General features: G+C 36.2%; 1 protein-coding gene across 3 annotated transcripts in view; it reads left to right on the top strand.

Annotated features, from left to right (window-relative positions):
• LOC105380240 (insulin-like growth factor-binding protein complex acid labile subunit) overlaps positions 1-21,653 on the top strand; it is an 81,408-nt gene extending 59,755 nt beyond the window's left edge. For 2 of the 3 annotated variants that reach the window (XM_038118110.2, XM_048623358.1), the window contains exons 2-11: positions 1,143-1,249; positions 2,791-2,973; positions 6,196-6,364; positions 7,723-7,832; positions 8,496-8,608; positions 11,230-11,366; positions 13,720-13,872; positions 14,899-15,079; positions 16,972-17,111; positions 17,689-21,653. In XM_038118110.2, coding sequence (XP_037974038.1) covers positions 2,800-2,973; positions 6,196-6,364; positions 7,723-7,832; positions 8,496-8,608; positions 11,230-11,366; positions 13,720-13,872; positions 14,899-15,079; positions 16,972-17,111; positions 17,689-17,951 — 1,440 coding nt within the window. In that variant the 5' untranslated portion in view covers positions 1,143-1,249; positions 2,791-2,799 and the 3' untranslated portion in view covers positions 17,952-21,653. Of the gene's footprint in view, positions 1-1,142; positions 1,250-2,790; positions 2,974-6,195; positions 6,365-7,722; positions 7,833-8,495; positions 8,609-11,229; positions 11,367-13,719; positions 13,873-14,215; positions 14,360-14,898; positions 15,080-16,971; positions 17,112-17,688 lie in introns of all 3 variants that reach the window. The other variant, XM_038118108.2, reaches the window with a different exon arrangement.
• Positions 21,654-22,390: the final 737 nt, after the last annotated feature.

Raw genomic sequence — 22,390 nt, 5'->3', positions numbered from 1 at the left:
AAAATTATAATTTTCGTAGAGTCAAAAAAATGTTCAAACAATAATCCTTTTTATCCTTCGCCGTACCCACCTATTTAAGGATACATACATATATTTACGATGTACATCTCCAAACATTATTCGAAGAGAATACAAAATGCAGTCCCTAAAAGGGTCGACAGCGTCCGGCCTTATCATTTAACCCGACGTGAACGAAATACTTTTTCCTTTTTTTTTCTACAAGAATACTCCCACTAATTGGCACCCTTAGCCCTCGGGGCGTTGACCTCTTTCGTCATATTCGCACTATCTTTACACGGTCTGAGAGAGACACGAAATTGCAAAGACAAAAACACTCTGGCAATTTTTTGGTTACCTAAAAGCTGGTTACTGAACGGTAAAGATATTGACTTATTTTTTTTTAAAAAGAGCATTACAGAAATGTCTTGCTTTTTCTTAAATCATGCAATAATATAAATGCTTTTGTATACCACATGTCATGGTTTCCGTAACTTATATCTGTTGGAAGCTGTTCATCTTCGTAATAAAGTTGGGAAGAGTGAAGTTTTGAAACAAACATTTGCGATTACAGCTGCCGCTCGCTCTTGGCATCATCCTGTAGTTTGCTTAAGAGCGTCTCATATTAAGATACGGCCATGCCTTACATATTTATATGTATATAGATGGTCCGTTAAAGCATAATTTTTTGATAAATCGTGAAAAAAATGTACTTCCCATAGGTACTAAAAAATCACGTTGCAAAGTTTTCATTCACAAAACATTTAGCGAATTTTCCAAAGTCACAAAACCAAAGTTCTTTTTTGCTATTTCGTTTTATCCGTGCGATCACGGACATGTCAAAGGGTTATGCCATTCAAGGAGACTCATCTAGTGCCCCTGTACAATAATATATGTTTATTACAATGGTAGTTAGCAGTTTATTATCAGTTTTCCTCTTACTACAAGGTTTTAAAAAAACTTATTTAGGAATCCAAAGATCCAAGTTTAGTGCATACTTACCATCATCTGAAATGTTGTTCTTGAAACTGAAACTTTGACTGTGAGCCTTTGTGAAATGGTGGCAGATTCATAATCTTGTCAATCAACAAATCATTGTAAAACTTTACGTTGAAACAATAATATTCTATTCTATTCTTCCTCAGGGTGGCAGCGGCAGTGGCTGGTGATCATGACATAGAGCCCCATGTCCCGCGCGGCGCACCCTGAGCCTCCATCCACAACACTACTCACCTGATACATATACTCTACCGTAAGTTATGTAACTACTTTCTTTTCTATTCTATTCGCTGATAGGCCGTAAGTAGGTACCTGCTCCTGGCTCTCTCGAATGGAACCCTTATGCATATCCCTAAGGTCTAAACTGTCTTTCCAAGTTGCTTTCAATTATAACTGTTTTTTTTCCACGACCTCAGGTTTGCCGCGAAAGGTTTTCCTGTAGGAATTCATATGTACAAAGTAGCCATTGACTTTTAAACTTTACTTGGAAATTAACTGACTAATCGTTTCAACACGGTTACAAAACCTAGTCTAGCGTCTCTAGCATCTCTGGTTTTTGCCATCGACACGATAACAGGAATAATTTCATACATTAATCCGCTCAAGCAATATCCAATAGTCACTGTAGCGTGTTGTTTTATTTCCTAAAAAGAAAAGCATTCGATTCTCGTGCAAGTTTTATTTTAGTTCTCATTTTCAAAGCTCAGGTTTTAAACTTTCGTTCATTTACTTAGTTAGGAAATTCAAGCTATTAGAAATGGCAGTGCGACTGACAGTAGCAATTTGTAAAATACTGCCAACTTAAGTTTTTGCGGTTTGTAGAGTTGTTACGATTTAATTAGTCCCCAATAGGTTTGTACGTCTATAGATTGGTTACGAACACCGATGCAGACAAAGTTGGGAATTGTAATACTTAAATTCAAGGTATAGAAGGTCCAATGCTGGTATAACGCGACCAGCATCAGCAGTTTAGCAATATCATTTTTTTTTTCAATAGCATGGACCACCTGCACGCCACGCTGTCTTTAGCAGCTTCATAAGTAACTTTACGTTAGCATGCAGCTAAAAGTTTATGTTTATGTTTTGTTGTATGCTTTGTAATTGGTTAATTCAAACGATTGCACTCCTAATCTAATCTACGGCGTTCCGTTCGCAAAGGATCCAGCTGAAAACCAGCGCTATAGTCCCCGGGATTATAGCACATGCTGAGTCTGGAGTCCTTTTCGACACTGAGCAGCAACTAGCACCTAGTGTACCCTACCTACTAATTTATTAATATTTATTTTTCTAGTAATTAAGTTTTTTTGTTACCTGTTTTACTGTCCATGTTGTTGTTTTTGTGTCGAATAAAGTTTTTCTATTAAATTCTATTCTAAAACCGAGACACGTGTGATGTTTTTTTCCTTGTCTACCAGTTGATATTCCATTTCGTAGTTTTCATAGGTTCGTAGCCTGATAGGTTTGTTCTCAATACCTACAAGACACAGAATCGTGAACCGCGGCGGGCCACGAAAAGCAGCGATTTAGTCTGCAGGCTGCAGGAAAAGGGGTCATTAACGGCTTAGCAAGGAGCACAAGACGCGCACGCCAAGACGTGCCATTTTTTGTGTCGCGCTCACTTGCATCGCGTGGCCTCGAGAGCTAGCACGACGGGGAACTTTTGTCACGTCTTGACGTGCGCTTCTGCGCCACGTGCTAGCTCTTCAATATGACTCCTGAGTCACCCCCTTTCTGCTAACCATACCATTTGGCAACAAATACAGGATGTCTTTCAACACACTCTCTCTCCCTCAGGAACCGAGCATGCTCCCTCGCTGGCTGCTCGCGGCGGCGGTGGTGCTGTGCGCGCGGCCCGCCCACCCGCAGGGCGCGCAGCAGTGCCCGCCGCCCAACACCATCACGCCCTGTAGCTGCTCCGTCAAGAAGAACGGGCTCGATATACTGTGCGAGTTCACTGAGCAACAGCATATACAGAAGGTATTTGACTTATATATTACTAGCGTTAGGACAGGCCTAACCGCTCAAGAAAATGGCACCGTCGTGTTGGCCCTAAAATCTCTATGTCATAATTTGTTTAAATTAGGGCCGCGGGTGACATTTTCTTTAGGCAAAATGTTCTGATGGGCGCATCCATAGAACAACCCGGACTCTGGTGTAACCTACACAAACATGGGCGCATCCTTGCTTTGGAAATAAAAGATAAAAAGATAAAGATAAAAAATCGTTGCAGAAGGTATTGTGCTTCTTATGGTTAAACTCAAAAAACAAAAAGAGGGGTGTTTTATGTAGGTACACTCACGAGCAATGAAAAAGTACCTGTCACATTATGTATCGTCAATGGTAGATATTTTTTTTTATTTAATATTATTAGTTTAACGTATCTGTGTGTTTGTGTATCTGTCTAAGGTAGCGTAGTTCATAAACGGCTAAACCGTTTTTCGTTTTAATTTTTTAGCTTTTTCATATGTGTAAACGTGTAAGTATAATAAGAATAGGTAGGTCCTTTGGTGGACAATTGTATTGTATTGACTCATGATGATGTTGATGATACTCTATGTACTTCGTTTGAGTTTCTCATAGCAAGATAAAGAATACCAAGGATCCTCATTATTTTATTCCTTAAATGCGGTGATGCTATATTTCCAGCTTCAGGCTATTTAAAGAAAAAGCTCGCAAAGAGTAAATAAATGAAGTAAATCATTTAAATCGCTATCACATCAAAATAAACAGACTTAATATTAATGCTCACATTACCGCACGCTTCTTTGCCTCGGGGCCGACATTTTTCTTTCTCATTTTTAATATTCACATCTGGCGAGCGCTCAGATAATATCTTTCGTGGCTAACGAAGTGTGGAAAGGAGAAATTATGTTTTAGGCGCTAACGAAATTAAACTGAACACAAGTTAAACGTAAGCTTTTGCATTCATTAAATGAAATAATGAGTGTTAGCCTACGTTTTAGTTTTGCTAGAGCGGAAGTGGGATACCCACAAAAACAGTTTGCTAGTAAAAATATATAAGTACTATAAAACTGTTCTATAGTATATATTTTTTTATTTCACTTACTTGCCGAGTTGCTGCCCGTAGTTAAGAGGAGAGTATAGCACTTGCTCGTCCATACAAAAAGAGAAAACGTTTTACTACTTCTAAATATTATCCTATTTCCATGATTTTTTAGTATGTTATTTACACAAGGAATAACTAGGTTTATAGCTTTTTCTTATTTCGAAATTTTTTATTGGTTCAAAGTTATAGGCACCTCAAATAACGTAATTTTTGTGTGTTGAATCAAGCCGTTGGTTGAACAATAACGATGTATTTTTAAAAAAAAAAGCGAAACCTATAAACCTAGAATATATTATGCTGAAGCGATTGACACCAAAATCTAAAAGATTGGTTGATATTTAGTTAGTGTAAAACGTTTTCTCCCGAAACTAGAATTTCATTATGAAAAGTACCTATTGTCAGTCGCGTGTTGCAGTGCATCTCTATCGCACCCGTTCCCGGGGCATGAGAGCGCAAGTGATAACAAATATTTTCCTATAAATACCTATTTCGCTAGAATCGCGAAGGTATACTCTCCTCTTAAGTCCAGTGCAGTACATGGGCTACTTCAAGCTTCTGTGTATGCTTACTAATGTAGAGCAGTAAGTTTGATTGCATCGTTATCAGTGCATGACATTTTACAACTAGTGCTACAATACACTATCCTTTGTTTTTCCTGTCCTATACTACCGCTTCCGGCTACCTGGCTAAAGTTGTCAGTCCATCAGTTTGAAGGGACACCCACGCTTCGTTAGCCTGTGTGTCGTAATCAGGAACATTTTATTTTGATTTACAGGGCATTCAAAATCGTTGTTACAATGCACCTAACTCCGAATTTGATATCTGAGTAAATTAAACTAAAATAATTTTCCACTGAGCTAATTTGAAATAAAGTTATACATTATGAGAACTCTATTTGACGCTCACTGGGCTCACCTGAATTATGGTGGAACTGCTCGAGAGTTCACAGAAAGCTTTTACCATTTTAAAGTTTCGTGAAACTCGCACAGAATAGAGCTAGCTATAAACTGCACAAATTATCCTGTAACTTTAGACGCAGCTGACTCGACGAACGTTTTCTTTCAGGAGGAAATCGCCCAACTTAGTTCAAGTTAAGACTATTATGATGTCAAGTCTGCTCTTTTGTGCACACGCTGAGCTGGTACCTTTGTGATGCTCCCGGTAGCTACCTTTTCTTATCTGTTTTCTATACCATACTGTTGTTATCAGTATGTCGAATATTATTATACACCGATCCCTAAAAGTGGTTAAATTAACGCTGAAATGGGTGCGTTAATCCAGTATATTTTTTTGTTCTCTAATGTTTATTTTTTTGTCATCATTATTTTCTTGGTTAGTGTTACTTTTGTACAACAGAATTGCGGCCTTGCTCTAATGTAGCTTTTTCTTTTATAAGACTAGACGTAACGAGCTAGACAGTGGAAATTGTTAACGTAATTGGGTGGCTATTGTCAGTTGTAAATATAGAAGAGAAAACTAATATAGAGCTTTAGCATAATAATAAATTATTATGTAACTTTAATAATTGGATTTGTTTTCAAAGCTACAAACGTTTCAATTGAAACATACCGTATTTACAAAGGTTCTATTCATAATGAATTATAATAATCTCTTTATAATCGGTATAATATTTACCATCCACATACTGTATTGTGTTCTTAGAGACCCAAAATCAACGAAAACCAATTACTCAACACAAATGTTCCCTATATACATGGATGCTTAGATCATAATATCATTCTATTAGAGATGAGGCTGTCGGTTGCATTATATAAATGTACATAACGTACATTGTGCACACATTATTGCTATGTTGTAGAATATACTGACTAAACCACTACGTAAATTCCACTGCCGACCTGGTCAGACCTTTAAAAATGAGCCCTACAACCTAAAACTCATTAGTAGAAGCCTGTGTGTCCATTGCTCAGGGGGTCTAACACGAAAAATTAAGTTTAAGAGCGTTTAAGAGCTCGCGCAACGTTGTATCTAAAATTCCGACTGCACGACAGCTCTCGTTCGTTCGTTTATCGAGTACGAATGAGCCACGAGTTCGTATAGAGTAAAGAGTAACCCTTCGGCACTCTTTCTTACCATCCGATGGATCGATAAAACAACTCCATTCTTTACAGGCAATGAACACCCTGCGCTCGAAGCCGATGATCATCTTCTACCTGAAGCTGCGACACAACAACCTGGCCAAGCTGCCGTCCTACATCTTCCTGGGGCTGGACATCCGCCACCTCACCGTCCACAACAGCAGTCTGGCCGTCATTGAGGACTCCTCTTTGAGCTCCATTGGTAAGAATACAGAGTGATGCAAAAAGGGTATACTGAGCCGAAACCTATATGTGTATTTTCGGCCTTAGATATAACATGCTGCACACGTAGGTTTCGGCTTAGTATATCCTTTTTGCAGCACTCTGTATAAGAGTTGAATTGGCATAAACGTGATAGAGGTTAAGGTTGATTCCGATTTTCCGAAGCCGGTATAAGGTATATGTAGTTGTTTTTCTCCGAGAATATTATCTAAAATAAAATAATTAGGAAAGGATGATTCCCTAAATATGGTCCCTGAAATCGGATGCCTTCGGGTCATGTTTGTGACCTTCAAGTTTGGAATCATGTAATTTACAATACAACTTGTTATATCAAACTCTCACTGAGCGTGGACCACGTTACATTTCATGGGAAACTAACTTAGGTAATATTTTGTAAGTAATACCCAATTAAGGAATTGTAAGTTTTATAATTTTGAAGTTCTACTGACACTACACTTAAAAGAATATGTATTCGCATATGTTGCTATAACAGACTTAAGCAGCCTCTAAGGCTGTGTTAAAAGTTTTTTTAACACAGCCTAAAGTTCAGACCTTTCGCTTATCTTTACGAAGAAGGAGCGAAGAATCATTGCAACCTTTTTCGACCCAATAATCCCCGCAGAAAATAAAAGTTTATCTCGAGGTTAAACGGATTACGTTGCAAGCTGAGTAACTTATTAAACCGGCGGGAAGAAACACACGTGAAAACAATTTCACAATTTTCCCACCTTTACTGAGGCGCCATTTTGAAAAAAGTGCTTTGTCTAGCTCTAACAAGACGGGCAAAGAATGACAAAGGATTAAATGAGGCTTGAAATGACTCGGTACGGCAAGGTAGGTAGCAATTTGAAACTTATGGCTAAGAAGAGATAAGCTATTAAACAAGCATCCCTAAGCGCGATTAGAATTGATTATTTTAAGTTCCTGGAAGATTAAGGAAAAGCCAATAACGGAGTTTCCTTGATCTTACAATATCAGGAGTGAAGGGTAAATGGACCATTTTAAGTATTTACCAACTAAATTGTTAACTTTTTGTGACTTCGACAGAGGTATATTTGCAAACCTTTTTAACTGTCAGGTAAAGTTTGTATCTTGACTCTTGATAAGTTTAAATATGTCCTTCATATATTTTTTATTTAAACATTCTATTATATTTGGGTAAGTAAGAAACGTGATGTTAAAAGCGAATAAATAATTAAAATACCTTATTTTAAAGGTGCTGTGACGATTTCGAATACCTCTTTTCGGCTTATACTTAAATTTATTTTAGAACCCTTCTACTACTCTTGTTATACTTAAGTTTATTTTTATTGAAATAAAACTAAGTTTTCTTTTCAGGTAACAAGTTGACACAGCTGGACGTATCCCAAAACAGTTTGGCGACAATACCGACATCTTCGTTCACCCACCTGAACCATCTACTCATACTGAACATGAACCATAATAGGGTAATTATTATTGCGTTAACGACCTACTTGGTTATACAGGGTGCGGCTGTAAGAGGCTTCTAATGCAAATTGGGTTTATGGTTGGTTTTGTGTGGGAATTTATATCACCCTAGAAACGGGCATGGAATGGTATTATAGGCGACCTATTTACAGTAACGGTATGTTAATGTACGGATATTATTATTCCGTTTCTCTTATACATACCTACCTACGTTGATAATGTAGTAGTAGGTAGTTCTAAAATTAAATATCGATCTATGCAATTGGTGAAGTAACCTTTGTCGATCTTCAATCAATCATATTTTATGTTAACGCCTCCAAATTGAAGCTGTTTTATTAGGGGTATTAATAGGCTTGATTACCGGGAATCGGGAAGGAATTGAGTTCCAGGAACTCATATGATAAAATACCACCCTATACATATACAACAAAAAACATTTGAATACTTATAGCTGAAGGCTAAGCACGAGGCGCAAGACGCGCACATCAAGACGTGACAAAAGTTTTTCGTCGCACTAGCTTTCAAAGCCGCGCGATGTGAGTGACCGCGACGGAAAACTTTTGTCACGTCATGACGTACGCGTCTTACGTTCCGTGCTAGGGCTTCTGAATACTTTCTGAACGTCTGAATGAATTGTATAATTGATATTTTTATTTGCCTAGGTGGCAGCGGTGCACAACCGCGCGTTTGTGGGCCTGGACACGCTGGAGATACTCACCCTGTACGAGAACAAAATCTCCGTCGTTGATGGCGAAGCCTTCAAGGGACTGGAGAAGTAAGTCGTAGGATATATGTACGTGGCCCTGACAAATATTGTTGTCATAGGTACTTACACTCGCGAGCAATGGAGAAGTTGCACCCACAAAATGCCGACACCAAATGGCCCCAATAACAAAAAAAAAAACATTTACTGACACAATTTACGATTTTAGTTTATAATATTCGATGTGCTGTTGTAATGTACTCCAATATTGCAGACGGTACCGTTTAGGAGTAATTTGGTGATTTTCTCACTGGAACATCTTCATTTCGTGAGTGTAAATAACTTTATAATTATGTGAAAGCTACCCTAGCTAGCTAATTAGCTAAAAATCGACCAATGGATGCACGGTCGCGGATCATAATTTCTAGTTTAGGTGTTAATACTACTCGGATGATATATTTTCCTGTATAGTATTATAAAATTCGTTGGATTCGTTATTTACAGAGATCTATACATGGAGAGTAATTTAATTCAGGTTGGGTACAACGCCTGCGACCTGTTTCAAAATTAATTTGGGCGCCAAAAAATAAAAAGAAAATTTCGCATCGCATACAGTAATTCATTTTGTATTTTGATCTTTTTGTAAAAATGTGTACGTAGGTACTGTTGATCTGAGGGGTGCTAAACTGATAAAAAATATTTATTACTTTTTAGGCCCCGATAAAAAAGGGTGGTTAATTGGTTATCAGTGTGATAAAGGTCGACGCCATTGATTTGTAGCATGTTTCGTCTGTGTCCTAAAATACCAAACATAGTGTTACCCATTTTTTTATTTTGTGTCTCTTGTAATTTTTATCGCTATGGTTTATATTTATTATTAGATGAAGTATAACTGCTGATCTGGAATGATTACAGTATTATTGTATGGTGTGCTTATCTGCTTATGCCTTTCTATACAAAATATGGCAAAACAGAATATATTCTTATATAGAGTTGGTATAGATTGGATAAAAAATCGTTGGTAATAACTGCCCGATCCGACAATTTGCGATCAAACGACAATTCAAATGTTAAACTCCGCTCATGTAAAACTGAGTGCACTTTAAAAGGGAGTAAAGCTGAAAATCGTAAAAATAGACGACAAAGTTCATTGGCAATTTTATTCACGCTACGTTGTTTTAGGGTTCCATAAATAAACTTTATAAAGCTTTAATCAATATAATTATACAGGTACCTATATACAATACTTGTATTAGCTATACGAGATTCGTGTTGCACGTAAAATTATAAAATTAATATAACAGTATCTATAGACACCTACGTATCTTTTAAAATGGTATTATTGTAGTATTCTTGAACATACCTGGAAAACCGTTTGTGAGGAAGTTCGGTTACAATAACGTACTTAATTGAATTTTTCCCTACACATCATCATCGGTTCCGTCCAAATAGGCATTATAAAACAATCCCAGATTATCATTAATCATACGAATTGACCGTTTATAAATAGTTACAATAAATTACATTCATTTGTAACTTATTTTGTGAACATACAGATGAAATGAGTGTAACCTTTGTTTTGGGTCATGTAGAGTAGCTATTTTTAAATCGAATCGCAGTGTACCTACTCTCATAAAGAGGATGCAATGTCAGAGATTCGTCACCAACGTATTTTAAGTTGAATAAATACATCCATTTGGAGAAATTAAGTACCGGTGCTTTGCTCGATTCCATTCCGATAGCATTCAATTGGAATTTACTGTGTACACATTTAATATATTTTATTTATTTAGAATATATTTGTTCATAAAAGAGAAGAGATCCTTGCTGAAGTTTTCAGCATAAAGTGTTCTTCATTTCCATATTAAAATATTTATTTCCATTTCTAAGTACTCTTTTGTGGTATTCTCTGTATTTCTTCAGTAAACTGGATTATCGGAAAACTGTTTAACCGAAAATATGGTCGTCGTTTCTCTGAAAGGTTAAACAAATAAGTTTTGATCCTCTTGTAACTAGTTCACAGAATTTATTGATTCGTTCCATTATATTTTAGGTAAGTTTATAGGTTGATAGATATGTGGTAGGTGGGAGATACATTAAATGAATTTGATTTGTGCCATTGGTCAAAAATATGAGTAGGGTGCACTACACTACTTTATAGAATAATATTTTTTTCTTAATTGATGAAAAGCTTTAAGCTTTGCGTTTTAAAAACTACTGATGTGATAAAGTAAAGGATACAATAATATCAAACGGCAAGAGAAACATCCTTCAGATTAGACCGTCTCTCAGCTACGGAATCTTCATTAATCAATCATTTCGTATCGTGTCGATGACAAACAAACATAAACAAAAAGTTTACCCAGTCAGAATAGCGTCAATCGCTTATTGCCAAAAGAGGGTACACCCGAGTCCGCGTTATTCTATGGCCAAGAGTGGTTAACTCACTCGAGAAGGCCCTTTCTTGAACCACATTTTATTTTATTTTATTTATTGATAACTATCATTACAGGCTTGATTAACTTTAAGTACTTTATTTATGTTGTAACATACGGTGTACAATGCTGTTCTTGTGAATTCACTCAGAGAACAGGAAAACAGATCAATGTGTCTAGCTATAATACTGTGCGTGTGAAAGGCGCCTGGCTCAGGAGGTAGTTACACACATCAATGACCGTTTCCTCCGCCCGCAGGAAGCTGAAGCGACTGAATCTGGGCGGCAACGAGCTCACCGCGGTGCCGCAGAAGGCGCTGGCGCTCCTCGAGAACCTGAAGAAGCTGGAGATGCAGGAGAACAGGATCTCCACCATCACGGAGGGGGACTTCGCTGGTGAGTAGTCAGCTCTGCTCTATTACTCATTCTATTCTATTCTGAGGGGCGCGAGTGAAGCTCTCTCGAGTGGAACCTTTGTACATAACCCCCCAATTTCAGCTCAGCCAGCCTAAGTCCCGTTTTACACATTGTATCATTAAGCTTATGTTGTACACCAACCAAATTTTAAGTTCAATTTTGAAAAGACGGCTCATGAGTTTCTTTCCTCCGTTCTTCTCCAAAAAAGAAGAGTTAGAGTAGCTTGTAATATAATTGATAATTGTAATTGATAATTGTACAATGAATTTAGTGCGTTTGAGTTTATGACATAAACTTACACAATATTATGTATTGACAAAAAATGTGGTAACTATAAGGTGGAGCATGAAGGCTATTTTAGTACGGTAAATTATTGGAGTTGCCATGACTACGTGGAATACGCCCACACAGGGTGAATAACTAAGAACTACCTATATGATAATCATGATGTCTAACACTGTATTGAAGATTTAGTGAAAGCCAAACTGAGTCCTATAAGTCCTAAAAAAACAGCGAGAACAAAGAAAAACACGTTTAAAAAAATCTATTACGTTTCAAGTAGTCAAGAAAAATATCAAAATTATCCTAATTGACAAGTGACGGCAATTTTATTACTCTGTATTCCGGGTAAAATAACACCGAAAAACATTTCCGAAAGAAATTGAAAGAATCTTGTGTTTAAGCATCACGTAGGCTTCTTTTTACTCGATCCTAGTAAATATTTAGAAAAGCTCCATTGGGAAATTACCTTTCAGTCTCACGCCTGAAGGTTGAAGATGGCAGTAATAGTATCGTTAACCGTGATCTAAGGTCCGGGAATTCAGGGATAATATATTACAATAGCACCCTAGAGATATTTGGCAAACGGTAGTCAATATTGGCCTGGCTATTGAAATGTTTTGTGCAAATTGGTCATCAGGCAAATGTTTACTTGTTTTGTTGAGTTTGTGCCGTAATGCATCAAAGTTAGTTAAACCTGGTTATGTTGTATTGTCACAGTATGTTGGTTTATTCAAAGTGAAGTTTAATTTCATAAAATCGTTTCATTAACACAATGTATTGTACGCATTCAATGTAAATACCTAGTACTTAATAGGTTAAATCTATACACTGCTCATGTCATTAGGAAATTGCTTACCTAATTTAATTTCCTGCCGATGAAGATAGCTGGGATAGAATTAACAAGATATTGGAAACGGCAGTTCGTTAATGAGCAAATGCCGCCTCTACCACCCCGAGACTGTATTTCCTATGTCATTAGGGAGGTACACAGCTACATACAGGCTACACAATCGGTAGTAAATTGAACAGTACAAGCACAAAGTCTACGTAAGCACATGGTTCGATAGCTAAACATGTATAATGTAAATATGATTGGAATAAATATAGTAGGTATATCCAAACTAAAGTTAGAATCACCTTAGAAATATAAGCAATACACGAGCTTTTGAATCGACTAATCCATTTTCAGTACATAGCCACTAGAAACGCAGTTTCTTTTAAGTCAAGTTTAAAATGGATTTGCGCATTATTTTGTTGAATGCATCGATTACCTATTAATTTTAATAACCATACATTATTTTAACAAGTTTTTATTCAGTCAAGTATTATTTTCTGTAAACTTCCATTTTTCGCCAAATTCTTTATTCGTGCAACTTATTTAAATTATTTGCAGCGATCGATAAACTAAAAAAACTGTTAAACCTAAACATGTTTTACTCTACATATGTGGAGTGTCTTACTAGGCTAGTAAATCATGTTCTATGGTAGGTACTAAATAAATGGATTTAGGTGTGTCCTCAATATTCATGTTAACAAACGGCCTTGATTCGGCATAACGCCCCAAAACGCCGATATTCCGACAGAGCCGTATGTCTACATTGATGTCGAATTCTACTTACCATTCAGATCCAGTGATACCATTTACTTAGTGCAAATAGTTGATTATTTCCATTGGGTCGTGAAACAAAAGTGGTTCAGAGTGACCCACTGTCACCCTTATTAGGCTTGCTATATCACTTTTGCATCGGCTGAAAATTTGCAACGAGTTTTTGTTTCTCATAAAAGTTGGTATTCCGTTGAGCAGTGCCCGCCTCAGTTTTAGGCCTTAGGCACACGCCGCAACCACAAAAGGCCGCCACTGGCGTATTTAATGTGATTTTCGAACATTTTATATCGGATCGCCGCATACCGTTGTCTCTGGTGGCGTCCACACGCTACAAATCGTTTCTCTACAAAAGATTCTCGAGGCGGCCGGCGTTTGTGGCTGTGGCCGGTGGCATTTGGCGGCACTTACATCGTGCGACCCACTAATACTGTTGCTTTCCCGCAGGTCTCCGCAGCCTGGACTCGCTCGGACTAGCTCACAACCAGCTGCGCGAGGTGCCGGCGCAGGTGTTCTCGCACCTCGCCTTCCTCAACTCACTGGAGCTGGAGGGGAACCTCATACAGAGGATCGATGACAAAGCCTTCTTTGGACTTGAAGGTAGGCGAGAAGAAGAATTGATGTTGTTTTGTGAGTGTTAGAAGAGAGAGACCAAAAAGACGTGGCTTGATTGCGTAAAAAAAATATATGGGAGAGTGTGCAATGCATGAGGATATGACGGAGGATAGGGTAAACAGCCTAGGCGTGATTATGACGCAAAAAGCGGAATAAAGGCTTCATCAAACGGAACGTGTTAGTAGCGTCAGAGCGCTTACCTGACGCCGCACTATGACGCTAAAATGTGTTGCAGTACACTCATAGGGCGGTGTCAAGTTAGCGCTCTGACGCGCGCTAGTAACGCGGTCTGTTTGACAAAGCTTTAAGGAAAAGGCTAGGAAGAAGCGCCTGGACTCGCTCGGGTTAGCTCACAACCAGCTGCGCGAGGTGCCGGCGCAGGTGTTCTCGCACCTCGGCTTCCTCAACTCGCTGGAGCTGGAGGGGAACCTCATACAGAGGATTGATGACAAAGCCTTCTTTGGACTTGAAGGTAGGATAAAGATTTTGGTGTTGGAAATGAGAAAGGAAGGAGAGAAAGATCAAGAAAGTCGTGGCTTGATTGCGTGAAAGAAAATATGAGAGAGTGTGGAGTGAATGAGGATATGACAGAGGATAGGGTAAAATGGAGTGACTTCTGACCTTCTGAGGGACTACCTGTTCCCCTCAGCTTCAAATCTTTTCTAATAGCCATCCGTTTCCCAAGTAAATTATATACCTATTTTTCTTATATATTTATGTACTTTTTCCCTTGTAATAGAGTTGTTAGTATAACTTAAGATTGATTTGAGAACTTTTTTGATTAAAGCTTCTAATCCAAGTAACATATATACTTAGGTAATATATACAATAATATAATATCTTTACCTTTATTAAGTAAACCATATCTTTATTACAATATAATGTTTATAAGGCTAAGTACTTACTTAGCCTATACTTATGTATATTTATTTATTAGAACAGAAATTTTATCCTAACTGGCTAAGACCAAAGTCAAACACTCTCACTTACTTCTCAACCCTCCCTATCCAGAAAACCTACAATACCTCCGCCTCGGCGACAACCGGCTGCACGAGATCCCCTCCGAGGCGCTGCGGCCGCTGCACCGGCTGCGGCACCTGGACCTGCGCTCCAACAACATCACCTACATCAGCGAGGACGCCTTCACCGGCTACGGGGACTCCATCACCTTCCTCAACCTGCAGAAGAATATGTGAGTTGGGGTTCTGTAGCTAAGGGACAAGTTTTCTTTTGACTACGGCCAGCTTCATAAATAGGTTTAAGTATTCTTTTCGCAACCTTGTCAAGGATGGAATGGCCTGGTGTCAGCCCCAGACTCCTCGGAGGAGTAGCTGGAATGGAGAAGAAGAACCTTGTCAAACTGATGAACAGTATTTTTTTATGAATAAAAGGCGGACACTGCATTTGACGACATGCAAAAGTCTATGTATAGCTTCTTCTGAAGATGTGTGGCACATCTACCAAAGCGATATTATCGCTTTACTTGACTTTCTCAGTTGTTAAACCGACATCGACATTGCTTTTATTTTGTTTTGTCTAAGAACTTATTAGATTCTAAAGTGATGATCTACTTATGTTGGTGTTAACTCGTAACCGATGATATAAAACGATGATATAAAATCTATACAATGATCTCTTACCATCTAGTTAAAATCCTTGGAGTAGCGTAGATACAGAAATTTAAAATGTATGAGAACCATTATTAGATTTACAAAACTGCTTAGACAGTATATCATTAAATATGAAACGCTACTTTACACTTCAAAATTAAATTGCTCTGAGCTACTTACATTACGAGTATAACTTATTCAATGTCTGAGCGGTGAGAGTTCTTTAACCCGAGAATGGAAAATTTTATTCTCACATTAAATTTGATCTACAATATAACAAGATTGTATTTTAATCTCGCAAATATCAGTTTTTTTTTTCGTTTTAAGCATTCTGTTCATACATTTCAATTAAAGGATTTGATAAAAATGTGAATTCACGAATGGATTCAAACAATAGATTGGTAAAATCGAAGTTCAATTGAAAATTGTTTGTATAACCACACAATGAACACCACATATAATATTATTTAGTTTAGTTATATACACAATTGTTATATAATACATGTAATATACACATATTTCAACCTCAAGGATAAATCCACGAATTTTGACGTTATAAATTTAATATCTTACCGACATCTAAATTAATTTGCAGACAGTATTTCTTGTTAAGTTTCTGTTTTGATTAATTTCGGACTGTGTTAGTATTGTATTCAAGATCTTTAGAGAAAGCAACCACACCATAACTTGGTTAATTAAAGCTGAAGTTGCCTAGTGAATACCTGGCGTGTTGGGAAATTTGGAAGCCACCTGCCTTTGTTTTTGAGCTAATAAAATGCAATATTTTTACATTATAATTTATTTATTTAGGAATTTTATAAGTAGAAGATAATATAGGTAAGACAAACTAGTAATATTGGTCTCTAAATCTCTGTCTTTTGTATTGAACAATGTAGGTACCGTCTGGTTAAAAGAAATCTCTCACGTAGCATTGTAAACTACTATTTATTATAATTTTTCAATTATCCATCGAAGCCCTTAGTTATTTCTACCGATACGGAGTGAATAATATTCCATAATTGAGTTATGATGATAAGTCTTTGTTATCAGTAGACCATAAAGTATTTATTGTATTGAAGGGACGTCTTTAAAAAATCCTATAATATAACTACTTATTATTTAACTAAACTATCTATATATTTTACAAATAAAAATGATAATAATATAAAATACTTATAACTGACGTCTTTAAAAAATCCTATAATATAACTACTTATTATTTAACTAAACTATCTATATATTTTACAAATAAAAATGATAATAATATAAAATACTTACTACTTATACTTATACTTATAAGTCTTTTAAATCTCAAACTTCAAAAAAGCCATTTAAACCTACATTACCAATTCCATGAAAACCTGCGACCCAGCATTGAATGAAAAGGCTTGCGTCTACCCTCCCTTGGGGGAACCCGCTCTCGCGCCCCTTATCTCGATGTGACATAAATTACATGGAACCCTTTCTTCCCTAGGGTGCACCAACTGCCGACAATGGGCTTTGATAACCTCAACTCCCTGGAGACACTGAACCTTCAGAACAACAAGTTGCAGCACATCCCTGAAGAAATCATGGAGCCTATACTCGACACGCTGAGAGTGGTCGATATTATGGGTAAGTTTGCGAAGTAGAGTCTGAGTAATTAAGCTAAGTTGGTTTTTTCATATTATTTTTCAATAAGAATCAAAATAAAAGTAATTTTTTTACAGTTTGTGTGTATAGTAAAATGCACGATTTTAGCCATCCAATATTCTACTGTTCGATATTTTTATAAAGTTATTTCATCTAGACTCTTTTGATTGCCGCCTGTTTGAATAAAATTTCAACAATACCAAACTTTCCACGATTAAGTGGGAAATTCAACATGCAAATATCGTGAGGACTTGCAATTCCAGAGGCCGCTTAGTGGCGTAGTGTAGTCTACACGGGTTCGTTATCAACGTCAATGAATTCAGTTAATGCGCGTTTCACCAATCACAGCGCGTCGATAACGAACCCATGTAGCGGCAGCAGTTAGGTTAAACCACAATCAAACCTGGCTCCATCTCATCATCACGACCCATGACCCCAGTTCTGGGGCACGGGTCTCCTTCCAATGAAGAAAGTCTATTTTTAGGTGCTCCATCTCATCCTTGCAATGAAAGGAGATTTTTTTGATGCTCCAAATTCTCATCCGCGTAATGTCCCTCAGACAACCCTCTGATCTGCGACTGCGAGCTGGCGTGGTACGAGGCGTGGCTGGCGGGGCTGCGCGACCGCGACGACGAGATGATGCAGAAGAAGCGCACCGTCTGCACCATGGTCAGCGAGCACCGCGAGTACTCCGTCGCCAAGATGCCGCTGGAGAAGATGAACTGCAAGAGGAAGCCGGCGTATGGACGCACCTCATTGGCCAGCAAATTCAAGGCTAATTTTGCTACCACGGTGGTGATACTCGCCGTCGCGTGGGTGTAAGTGCATAAGCGGGTTTTGTCTTTTATTTGTTAGTTTTTTTATTGTCCCTGTGTTTAGTTAGAAGAGGCACCCTCAGGCCAGCTGTGGCCGGGTGGCCTGACCGCGCCTCTTCGAATGTTTTCCAATAATTTCAACGTAACAACGTATTGCGATAAATATACGATACATATCAATTTTGGGCTGAGTATTAGTAAAATTAGAATCTTTCGGAGTTTGTGATATCTAAAAAGGAGGTTTTGTAAGATTTGTAGGCGTGTTTTGATAATGGAGTGGTTTTAGGGATGCTCTTAAGGTTTGCCTTACTAATGATGAGTAAATGTGACAACCGGATGTAGTGTTCTACGTGAAATCTTAAAGTAAAATTCAAAACCTTATAGAAATTTGTACTATGTGGAACTAAAAAAATAAAAAGGTAATTTATGGAAGCCTTTAAAATTTTAATGCTATAAACGGATAGCAAGAACCATTTGTTTTATTCTTTATGGCCTTTTAAAATATGAAACATTAAATATTTTGTATCGGTTTACCCTTGGCCTTCGTGAAGTAATAATGTACACCTATTAGTCAAGCTTTTGTGCATTTAAGATGTTGACTATTAAAATATCCTTAGATATAGGTAAAAAAAATATTGGGGCTCTTTATTTTCAAGACACAACATTTCTTATAGTCTCATATTTCCATACCATTAACTGTATGAATTATATACGTATTTACAGGTTAATTACATAATATTTGAATAAATCAGCTACAGTCTACAAGATAATATTGTTATGATCAAAATATAATTTTCATTTTCTCAGTAAGTAGTTTTTGTTTTAATTTAGTATTATTATCACAATACTTGTTTTACAAGAGTCAATACTCTCAATACATATATTTACATCGTAATTATGTTAAAATGATTGATCACTCACACATTTAAGAGCTCCGTCGTTCGATTTTGGGTAGTTTACGGTAAGTGTTAGTAAAAAGTAAAAAATATATTATGCTGTTATTATTACAATTTTATTTACAATTAATTATGTCATAAAGTTAATTGTATCGATAAGTAATTTCAATTTGCCAAATAAAAATGAATAAAATCATTAATGAATTTCAGCTTTGATGTTGATAATTGAAATAGGTTTATTAAAAAAGTTAGTTACTTTGTACTAGATTGCTTTTATCATATTATTTAATTAAAAATACATTACCTACCTACAATTATAGCGTTAATTCTTCATGCTTAGACACTTTGTTGTAAAAGATTTATTAATGATAAAGTAATCTAATAATAATAATAAATGTGACTTTAGGCTTCGTTTGCATTACCTACTTTCTTCTTGTGCATAAAAAAGTAATAGATAAAACTATTTCTAAAAAGAGATACTGATTTAAGTATTTCCATTAAAAGTGTATAGTGTTTATAAGAGTGATAAACTCTTACTGAATTCTTTTTTTCTGTTTAATCAGGGTACAGATTACATGGTCTTTTGTAATGTTATACTACCTGTCTCAATATACGTATATCTACATAAATTACACAAATATTAAAGGTAGAGGTATGACTACAGAAGTTTTTTGATTGCTATAATTATACCTACATTTAAATAAACTATTCATATTTTAATTCTGACTTCTTGATATTTTTAAACATGAAAATATGTTAAAATGTAGACGCGAGATTTAATACCAAATGTATTGAATTACATCAAAACATATTTTCGGAAACATTGTACTTGTACACTTAGTAAATAAATTATTCATTATATCGCTAAGTGATGTTATAATATTATTTAAATCACTGAATTAGGCTTCTAAAGATATCAAATATAAATCTTCAAAACTGTAACTCATTTTGTGTAGAGCTCTGTTTAATCAAGTTAGATATCTATTCGATGTTAAACATATTTACCTACATTTTATATAATAATATACATTGTATTTACAACTGCACAACTCGTAGTGAATTTTATAAATCAGCACGTACCAATTATCGTAATTTTATCATAATACATTTCAATGTACACCTAGGATATGTAATATTAATATTAAGGAGAAATAAAATGATAAAGCAGAGTCAAAGCAACCTGATATTTAAGAGAATTTTAGAAGTGTCACTTGTCGTATTTATTCAATATTTTAGCTAAGCGTCTACCTATCGGCATCGTATGTATTGAACAAACGGGTAGGCATACATCTACGGAGAAATTGTCAGCTATGCCGATGAACTGGCGTACTTGTGAGAATTGTCAGCTATGCCGATGAACTGGCTTACTTGTGAGAATTGTCAGCTATGCCGATGAACTGGCGTACTTGTGAGAATTGTCAGCTATGCCGATGAACTGGCTTACTTGTGAGAATTGTCAGCTATGCCGATGAACTGGCGTACTTGTGAGAATTGTCAGCTATGCCGATGAACTGGCTTACTTGTGAGAATTGTCAGCTATGCCGATGAACTGGCGTACTTGTGAGAATTGTCAGCTATGCCGATGAACTGGCTTACTGGTGAGAATTCTATGAGTACAAAGAATAATTAATGCGATGGTTCCCTTGCGTATGAATACATCGCATGCCGAAAGGTAGACGCTTACCTTTACTTGTCAATCTCTCTCATATATTTAATGTCGTGAGTGTTTCTGGATCTTTCTTATCGATGTTTATTGTGATTTCGTAATTCTTTAAATACTCATTGTAGTGAAATATTATGTGTATTGATCCGACGCAAGGATCATTTTCATTAACTAACCTTTGTATTTTCTGTTGTGTACACAACAACATAATTATTTATAGAAGGTAAAGATTCTCATTCATTGTATCGAATCATCATAAAGATGAGATTGCTAGAACCCTCTTCATTTTAAACATCTAAATTACAAACAAATTATACACATGAACAAAATAGATGTTCCACGTAGGTGGAAAAACATTCAAAATATTTGTAGGAAAATTAACATTTAAAGTCTGGGTATACAATTTCAAAATACGATATCTATCACAGTCAAAGTCACAGAGTTATTGTCAATAAACGTGAAGTTAAAACACCAGGTATATTATAAAACATGTAATGAAAGTACCTATACGTATATACATATAAAATATAAAAAATACCCAGTATCAAACATATCGGCAAGTTAGGGGAAGAGAAGTGGACCCAAGGTTGAGAACCACTAAACCATTACCATACATATCAATTTAGAATTTATATCTCGTAAGTTTCAAATATAATGTAATTTTATATATACCTATATCGCTGTTGTGTGTTTACTAATGGACGTATATAACCATTAAGTATATAATATTATCCGTTTATCACTGTTACTCCATTTACATATTAGTGTTTAAGATAAAATTGTAGCTAATGTATGTATTTCAAATATTTGACAGCAATAATAGTGCAAGCAGCCATGTCCACACTTTTTGGACATTAATTACTATAGCAACTTGTGAGAACTTGATGTGAATCAAAAACATACTTTGATGGACTTTTCACCTTTTAACTTTACTGTAATCTTTCATATTACATTTCCTGGACATTAATTTTTCATGTGAGTTAATGTTTCTTGGCCGTTCATATTAACTACTGGGCATTCAATGGAGTTCACAGCGAGTTTACAGTCACATTTGTTATTTAACCATAAATTTAATGTAGTTTACAGAATTTTGCAGTAAGGGTGTATTTATTTAATTTAAGTTTATTTAAAATAAAGTTATGTATGGATACGTGTGTGTTGTTTTATTTATCACCCGTTTGTCAATTGAATATAAGATATAGGCATTAATATAATGATCAAATTCATAATACAGTGCTTTAGGTCATTACCCCATTTACGCACTCGATCGATACTTGATTCCAACGAACGACGGAAACGTGGTCGTTATAAATAAATAAATATAATTTAACGCAGGCCGGATTCTGTAATAATTTATGAAAGCTCCATCGCGACGGGTAATTACGGGGATTTTCCGTAAAATATTCGTGTATGAAAAGCGTTCATTATTATTATTGTGAAATCACCTTTATTTGTATTTGTTACTCGTTGAGTACGAACAAGCAAACTCGGAAAACTCAGCTTTCATGGATACGCTACTGCAGTACATTTTGAATTCAGGTATTTTTGTTAGCAAGTAACTTATTTTTGCAACCATTTCCATGGCACAATATCATAAATCATACGAGGCATAGTATATCGCGTGACAAGACCTTTCGCTACTGTTGTACCTCGTTAATAAACTTGGTATTATTAGTGATAATAATCATTAAAGTAACTAACTTTATAAATTATAGTAGGTAGCTATATTATGCTATGCTATATTATATTATGTCACGTGTTAAAAAGTTAGCTTCTAAAAACACAGCATTCTAATTTCGGTAATTAATACCATAGAACAACAATTACAGTAGTTGTAGTAGTAGTATTTGTTATTCTATGTTAATACTTAAAGTAAAGAAACTAAAA

This window comes from Plutella xylostella, chromosome 10, assembly GCF_932276165.1.
Source record: "Plutella xylostella chromosome 10, ilPluXylo3.1, whole genome shotgun sequence".
Lineage (NCBI taxonomy): Eukaryota > Metazoa > Arthropoda > Insecta > Lepidoptera > Plutellidae > Plutella > Plutella xylostella.
The sequence above is the reverse complement of the archived record's forward strand: the minus strand, read 5'-3'. Positions and strand labels throughout refer to the sequence as shown.